This window comes from Eurytemora carolleeae, unplaced genomic scaffold (assembly GCF_000591075.1).
Source record: "Eurytemora carolleeae unplaced genomic scaffold, Eaff_2.0 scaffold445, whole genome shotgun sequence".
Classification (NCBI taxonomy): Eukaryota; Metazoa; Arthropoda; class Copepoda; order Calanoida; family Temoridae; genus Eurytemora; species Eurytemora carolleeae.
Window position 1 is genome coordinate 33,778 of NW_019396462.1, and position 9,201 is coordinate 42,978.

General features: G+C 33.0%; 1 protein-coding gene across 1 annotated transcript in view; it reads right to left on the minus strand.

Moving 5' to 3' along the window:
* Positions 1-8,840, minus strand: part of LOC111703725 (uncharacterized) — a 25,282-nt gene extending 16,442 nt beyond the window's left edge. Inside the window, exon 1 of the mRNA XM_023475762.1 lies at positions 8,772-8,840. Coding sequence (XP_023331530.1) covers positions 8,772-8,802 — 31 coding nt within the window. The 5' untranslated portion in view covers positions 8,803-8,840. The remainder of the gene's footprint in view (positions 1-8,771) is intronic.
* Between the last annotated feature and the right edge of the window lie 361 nt (positions 8,841-9,201).

Genomic DNA, 9,201 nt, shown 5'->3' on the forward strand with positions numbered 1-9,201 from the left:
CCTAGTATCCTAGTATCCTAGTATCCTAGTATCCTAGTATCCTAGTATCCTTGTATCCTAGTATCCTAGTATCCTAGTATCCTAGTATCCTAGTATCCTAGTATCCTAGTATCCTTGTATCCTAGTATCCTAGCATCCTAGTATCCTAGTATCCTAGTATCCTAGTATCCTTGTATCCTTGTATCCTAGGATCCTAGTATCCTAACTTCCTAACAAAAGCTAAATTGGTTGTAAACCCTGGAACCAATGTAAAATAAGGATAAAACAATACATTACTAGAAAATCTAACTGCAGCTAATAAACAAATAAGCAACAATATGTTCTATTTACATCCAATTCAACTCTATTACTTTCCATTCCCTAAAAGGATTGCTTTAAGTAAGATCCCAAAGGGAATAACCATTAACCTATCTACTGCAGGGGGACCTGTAAATCTGTGAAATATGAAAACGACATTTAAGCAATTAATTATGTGAATTTGTTGTTGTTAAAATGAAAATAGTTTTACATTAGTTTGAAAATCAAGATATTGAGTAAAATGGGTCAATTCACACTGCACATTTGTTTTATGTTCATCGGACTATTTAAAACTGAAACTTTTTTTCATAGTTTGCTTATTTTATAAATATAACCAATCAGATGGATCCTAAAGGTTTGGATTAAAACTAGCTAACTAACTTTAAGAGTCCTTGCAGGGTCTTACTTTGGCGCTAAAGTCAGTTAATTCGCGCTAGTACTATTATAAATGTAGAACATGGATCGACGTGTTATTTTAATTAATTGTTTCAAAGTGTTTAATTACTTTACCTGAGTTTTAATCACATTTTCTATAGGCTTAAAGTTTATTGTTAAACTGGCGATATAAAAGTTTAAAATATTAGATTACCAAATTTTGTTTGAAATTATAGAAAGACATATAAACGCGTCAGGTAACTTAAACTCGACCAGAATAATATCTCTTTTGTAGTAGAGACACTTGCCAAACTTTTTGCGTAGCAAATTTGAAAATTTTGCACAACATTCAAACATTGTTCTTGTTTTGCAACAGGCCAGGAGAATAGGATAAACAAAGTTGAAGTATTAAAGTGTTTAAAGTTCAGTTTCTTGCTCTTTACTTTCTACTTGTTGTGATGGGAAGTGATTGACACTTGGTGTTAGGTATTTTTCCAAGGAAAGTTTCCCAACTCACAGTTTCCCAAGCAACTTCCCAAAGCTTAGGTTAGGTTCTGAGGCGCCTCAGGCCAATTAGGGCCGACCACTGCGGCTAGGATGGACTAGAGAGACGAGCTCTGCGGCTAGAATATGAAAGGACCGAGCGCTGCGGCTAGGCTAGATTTGATTAGTTGCCGCTTCGAAATTTGCACAAGTTGGCACCTGGGAAAATATCTTTGGGNAGTGAATCTTAACTAGCTTTATAATCCGTAATGGAGATTTACGTATTTGCTATCTCGTACTTTTTTGTTGTTTTATGTATTTTAAATATGTATGTATTAAAGTATTAGGTTCGCGGATTGTTAATGAGAGAGCAAAATATGATGAAATATTTCGATTCACATAGGATGCACTTATGCACTTTGTTGTAGTTAGTATCACGCCCCCCCCCCCTTTAAACATCAATATCCCCGTCACCTCTCGATTGAATGTAGAAAAATGATGTGAGTTGTAGTTAGGTGTGAAATTGTTCAGTATAGACTGGAATGCGTGTATCTCAGTGTACATCATGTGACAGAAAGTAGTTAATTGTCCCGTTTCATGTTTAACTTGTGAAACAAGACCTTTCAACTTCTCTGATCTGTATCTGCAACTTCGAACAGATTAATACCTTTCTAACTTGGCAAACTTTTTCAATTAAAATGCATAGGACAGGTTCAAATTGATTTGATTTTAATCATTCCTTAATACACCCTCGGATTATGAATTTCACAGAATATTATTTGATTCGGCATAATGTATCTACATTTTCAAACTATAATCTGTAATAATTATTTCCAATTACTTGTAACGGGCAGTCAATTTTACTTTACCAAGGGTTTCAAAGACCAGCAATTAAAACTTCCAATGCAAAGCGATAATTGAATTAAGAGAGAAACAAATGAAATGATAGATAAAATAGGCGCCTAAAGTGATAATAATGGTATAAATAAAGAAATTAAGACATAATAAATCAAAAACTAAAACCAAATACTGATAACAGCAAATTTTGTATTTCTTTTTTGTAATCTTTCTCTTTAATCTGATTTTCCACCTTACTCTTTTCCCCTTCCTTCCTTCCTTCCTTCCTACCCTTCTTTCTTGTATTCCCTTCTGTTTCCCTTGGAGGAAAACATGACAATATGTCTATAATCATTCATCATCCTTCATCTTAAAAGCAAAAGAGATAATTCTGGAGACTCAAGCACTGTAAAATATCTCCTAGTATATTATCTCAATTTTAACTTGTAATCCATCATAAATGCAACCTCCCCCCTCTCCCCCCCCTGATGCATTTTAGTAAAAAGACTTAAAGGGTCTTAACATTTGTTGTCTCAATCTTTGCATAGGGCACCGGGGGGGGGGCGGGGGGTTATATTTAACTTGAGGAAGGGGAGGGGGGAAATTGAAGGTTCATGTGAAAAGTTGACACATTTTGATTAGTTCTGCTAATTCAAAAGTTGCCAGCTCTTGAAAAGTTTGGCAAAAGGTTCTGAATAACTGAGATTTAAAAGTGTGGATAAAATGATTTGTTAAAGATGTAAACAGCTGTGCATCTGCAAGGTTATCCAAAAAGAAAAAAAGACTAAATTAATTCCACACCGTCGTCTGTGAAGTGAAATGCTATAAATGTATTGTACAGTATGTATACCCTGCATGAGATACATGTCCTTACCTCCACCTTGTTTACCTATTAACTATGTGAAGTAAATAGTCCGGGAAAACAGATAATTAAAAAACAATCTATTTCCCCCTTTTCCCTCCCTTTTCTTCTAAAAATATTGTAAAATTCCCTAGGTATGATTCTCTTACAACAACACCCACCTCCTATATACATACAGAAAACATACAAAACAAACAAACAATTTCTCCCAAAATTAAACAGTTTTTGTCAAACATATTTAATATTAAGAAACAGGAGATAAAATGTCTGTTTCTCGCTTTCTAAATCCTAGTTCGGCCAAGGTGAGAATAGTTGCTTTCTAAACCTTAATCCCCGTCAAGCCTGGATTTGTCTCGTTACCAGGATCAAGAAATGTCACAAAAAATGCATTTTACTCAACAACAACTTTGATTGCAGCTGACATATTTCTTCTCAAATACGCCAACCCGAGGTATGCTAAAAAAATGTTCTAATGTAACGTAATCGTATTTTGTGTTTTCTTAGTCGAACCTAAATATGTTGTACAATAGACATCGAACTGAGCTTGACGATGATCCCAGCAAAAAAGAAAAATCACTAAAATCCATTTTGACCCTATCCTGGTTCGGGCAATTTTTTTCTAATAAAGGTTGGGGGGAGCGTCCCCGTCCCCCCCCCCATGATTTTGCCCTTAGAGTTGAGATAGGAGTGAAATAAAGGTCTATAGACCAACTTTTTAAGGCCTACTTATTAAAAAAATTGGAGGTTTTTTTTAAAATAATTTTAGCCCTGACGCTTAATTAACCAAAAAAATTATTTTTAAGCATTTCAGACCTGACCCGCTGTTTTTCTGTCCTCCACCCTACCCTGTTCATAAAAAAAATTGGTAAATTTTGTTCACAACTAGGATGCTGGAAATATGAACAAGTTTAAGCAAGCGTTCTAATATTAGCCTTTTCAAAGTTATTTTTGGAAAAACCAAAAAAGGGGGGGACCCCCCAACNGAAAGTGTTAAATGGTAATTTTGGACCAGTTTGTAGGTATAGATCAACAAATATGGATGCTTCTTTAGTGATATTCATGTACTTAACACTTAGCTGGGGATGTAAAAAGTTAAATCCTATAGAACTGAAATCTAAACATTAATGAAAGTTATTCATCAAATTGTTAGTCTTGCTTAGTTTTACCTAACAAAGTCACTAACTACATAAACCTAACTTGATTTGAATTAAAAAGAATTAAATAATGCGGAGCTTAAAACTTGTTATTTTATCCTGTTTGGAAATTTCGGCCAGTTTTTGCTCATCTTACGAATTCGTTCCTCCGAAGGACCTTGATGGCAGATTGCCACTTTATGCTATATTTTCAAGTTTATTTCATATTGGATTTAATGTGCGAACCATTTTTTTAAGCTTAAGGGAATCCCAGAATAAATGGTCCCTGAAAACTGAAGAGGTACACTGAATTCCCCCCACCCGCCACTGATTTAATCCAAGTTTTAGGAATTTTAATCAATATTTCCTAAGTTTGCAATTTTGTAATTTTGTTTAGTTTCATGATCTTTCATGGGCCAAACTTCTTTAAACTTCAATAATTGATAATTTAATATAGAAGTTTATCATTTAAGGGACTGCTTACAAAAATAGAAATATTCTCACTTTTTATTGAACCACATAAATTGTTAACCACCACTAATGAAAGTTTTGGTCGTCGTAAATGCGAGTTTTAGAAAGTAAATTTTGATCTTTGGGATCTATCTCTTTAAGATATTCACTTTTTATTCGCAAGGTAAATATTTAACACAAATTCGTTTGCCATGTTTCAAGAATTAAATTTTAATGAGTGAAAATTGAGTTGTGAGCACACGTTCAATTCTGTTGCTAATTCGTGCAAGAAATTGATTAAATTCTCTGCAAATATATATATTAAAGTATATACTAATGTTATATCTTCACATACTTATTTGCAGATTTGATTAGAGTAAGGGAGAAGCAAAAAGATGCCAAAGTTCAAAACTTCAAGTCCAATTAAACAAATTCTTAATTTCGACACGTTCGAGTGCCCGGCGTTGATTATCTTTAACTTTCGTTTGCACTTTTTGTCGAAACTTGCATTTTCAAAACTAGAAAATTATAAAAGCTAGCAACAAGATATCTAGGGGCCTTGAGCGTTGGCATAGTGTAGTCTCTAATATAAAAAATTACTGAGGCCGAATTTAAAGAATTTTAGCCGCGGCTTAAATTTGAGACGCGTTACAAATATAGTTGGTTCCACTTTAAATTGTATTTAATTTGTTTCAAGATTTAAGCCGGCGTTCAATTGAAACCGGGTTTTGGCGGATTTAAGACGCGGCTCAAATTCATTAAATTCGGATTCTAATCAATGACCAATCGTCAGAAGAGCTTTTAGTTTTATTATTATATCTTTATAATCTTTTTTGTGTTAAAAATTTATAAATTTTGTGTTTTGAATCTCTGTATCAAGCATTTAACTCCAGATCTATGGATTAATCAATGATATACAGGGTTGTCCACAAAGGATAAGGCTGTAAAGACGACCCAAAACTCAACAAATATGACGATTGAAAGTTTGTTTCTGCGCGCATTCATGTGAGTATGATGATGGTTTACCAAATGACAAAGCACAGAAATAAACCAGTTTTGCCCTACAAAGAACCTTGAAAGCAAGAAAACGAACTTATCAAATCCGTACAATCGTCTCTGAAGTATCATCCTTTGTGGGTAACCCTGTATCCTTATACTAAAAGTACCCACTTTGGATATCGAGATTAAGTGTTCAAGATTAAGGATATTCCACTCAAAAGTTTCACAACGAATGTCATTTTAAACTGTGAGCAGATGAGTATACATAGGAAATATCAAAGCTTATATCTATATAAATAAAGTTGTAATCTCTGTTTTGATGTTTCTTTGTTTCTTTGTTCGACTTATAACTCATGAACCCTTAAACTGATTTGCCTCAACTTTTGATTGGAAAACTCGGGAGAAACACAGGAATGCTATTAGATTGATTTTAAGATACTTAGTTGAGTGGGTCGACTTTATTAGCGACAATTTAGTTTCCCAGTTTCCCGGTAAAACGGCTCAGTAACTTTATGTAACCTGGTCAGCGCTGAGTTCCCAGGCTCAGTTCCTTTCAAAAACAAAAGGTTGATCTTATCCAACCCAACTAAATGTAACTTTTTATAATTATCAGATAAACATAGAGCTTAAGTTCTCATCTAAATTCAATATTCATCCAGGTTTATTCTTGTTAAGAGCATTTGCTAAACAATCTGATAAAATCCGAAATAAGTTTTGTACATTTTTAAAGAAATAAAATCTACAAATATGCAAAGAATTTTCTAATTGAAAAATCACTTTTCATTTCTAAAATCTAGATTTTATATTCACGGGAATGTTTAAAATATGTCTAAATATTCTTTTCACAGATATTTTCCCCCTTTTTAGAAATTCCTTATTGCATATTTTGCATGCATAACATGTCATAATTTGAAGAAAGGGAGGTAAACTTGTGATTTTTCACTTTTCAGTTTTGTATTTTAATCATAAATTAAGGGTAAATAAATTAGCGAGCGATTAATTTAAATAAAGCATTTTGCCAACAGTTACGTTTTAAAGAAAAGCTAAAGTGCTTTGTAGTTGAAATGTACAGGTCTAGACAAAGTGGCTACCTAAGACCAAGTGGCTACCAAAGGCCAAGTGGCTACCAAAGGCCAAGTGGCTACCAAAGACCAAGTGGCTACCAAAGGCCAAGTGGTTACCAAAGACCAAGTGGCTACCAAAGACCAAGTGGCTACCAAAGGCCAAGTGGCTACCAAAGACCAAGTGGCTACCAAAGGCCAAGTGGCTACCAAAGACCAAGTGGCTACCAAAGACCAAGTGGCTACCAACGGCCAAGTGGTTACCAAATGCCAATTGGCTACCAAAGACCAAGTAGCTATCAAAGGCCAAGTGGCTACCAAAGACCAAGTAGCTATCAAAGGCCAAGTGGCTACGAAATTTGATGCATAATTTTCAGAGCATCTAGATCTCTGTGCATTTAGAATTTTTATATAAAAAACTTTTTTGTGTTTTTTATTCTTTTATTGTCAAGGCTAAACGTATTTAAGATACATTCTCTTGACATGTTTTTATACTAATTAATTGAAATAAAAACTAAAAACAATATCAGAAATGGATAAAATGAGCATAATTTAAAGTGGCCCTCCATTTCAAAAAGGGGCATTTCTGATTCACAACGGTATACTTAGAACACTGCGAACCAAGATATAAACGCCATAACGCAAGAATCGAGCAGTATTTTGCCTTTTACTTTTATAAACTTAAAGGGATAGACCGGCTATGTAAGGTAGTTAAACTGAGTGTGCAGTGTTGTGGACAAATTCTTTAGGATTCATTTGAGAAATATGAAACGTTTCCACGATGCATAAATACTGAGTTTGAGCGCAAAGTTGACATTCAAAATCATGATTTTGGGTAGGAACGTTATCAGAATCGGTTTTTTTTATTATTAAATAACGACGACAAAAAATTTAGTGAAAATTCTATAGTAAACCACATAAGATGTTTAGGAACATATTTCTTAAAAGAAAGGAATTTAGTCTTTTCAGCAAACTCTGATTTTATAATCCCTATATCTTTGGATTACGACAAACCTTTGAAATTTCAAACTATGACTCTTGTGAGATCAAAAAATATAAGATTGAAATATCAAAGGTTTACGACATTGGGTTCCAAAGATATTGGGAATAGAAAATCAGAGTTTGTGGCAAAGAGTAAATTCCTTTGTCAGTAAATCGAAGTTAGAATTAGTTATTTCCTTTTTCATCATTATATTGAATTTCTTATTTTCTATGAATTTTTTCGCAGATTTCTTCAAATTCTTCAAATGTCGTCTTTTTATTAAAGATATCAGAAAATCTGCAAAAAATCTTTGTGATTAAAGAGAGATTATAGAAACAAATATTTTAATAAGATTTTACTTATTTTCGAAGATATGACTTTATTTTTCTTTCCTCAACCTGATCCTATAAAACAACTAATTAGTTAACTGTAGAATTTTGTTTACACTCAGTTTAACTACCGTACATAGCCGGTCTGTCTCTTTAAGCTAGAAACAACCGCTTTACATTTTTATAATGCTGATGCTTAAAGTTACAAGAAAGTTAGTGCGAGGTAACCCCGAAGTCCAGGGCGTTGCCAAACTTTATAGTAGCTAGACGCTATCTAAAAATGTGTTGACTATCTTTCAGAGTGGTCTTTATTCTAATGAGAGAAATACGCAAATCTCTTTTCTATTAGAGAAACCACGTATGAAAACAATCAAAAACAAACATATGATTATATAAGTCATTTACTTGATAAGTCATATACTTGATAAGTCATATACTTGATAAGTCATATACTTGATAAGTCATATACTTGATAAGTCATTTACTTGATAAGGTACCTTTTAGAATCGGACATTCCTCTCTAGATATTCAGGGTGACTTTAGATTACGTTTATAAAGTCTCTGTTACTTGAATATTCTTGATCAAGAAATATTGGACAATGATGAAAAATTGTATTTTATAATAAAGAAATATTATTTTTCTACCGAGATATTGTTTAATGGAGAAATATTACACAATGGAGAACAATTAATTAGTGTTGAAGGTATAACGAGTAACTCTAAGTAATATACTTGTTATATAAAGTACTGATGCGCGTGCAGTATTTCATTATAGGAAGCATTAAAATTCTTACTTTGAATTTTGTGGCTTTGTATATTTTACCTTTCACTTGCATTTCTACTTTTCTAATTTTTTTATAATGCAGCAAAAGTTTTCAGGAAATATTTGTTTTTACTTTTTCCTATTTTATATTACTTTTTTTAGTTGTCTTTTGCTGTGCATATACTTTATAAAGAACTTACCCAAGAATAGAACGAGGAACTGAATCAACATTTTTATAGAAATTCACTATTGTTAGAAAACGAAGTTCTGAAAATTCGATTTTTTTACATAGAAGGGTTACAAAGTCTTAAGTTTCGGAGGAGGATGGAATGAGTTAAGATCACAATGAAAAGAGCTATTTCATTTGCACAGACAATGAAAAAAGCGGAAGTTTTTTTTCCGTTGACACAACATTGATGTGTTTATCTGTTTTGCATAAATTCACTAATCATCTATCAAATACGGGTTCGCAGATTTGTTTGTCTGTAACTGTTGCTTCATTGAATTACACTGAAAAAGAAGTGAACACCAGCTACAAACTAGAATTTACTAATCCCGATATATTTTCAACCTATTTGCTTAAACTTTTAATATTTCAAACTTTAATTAGTTTAATCTAACAAAACGGCA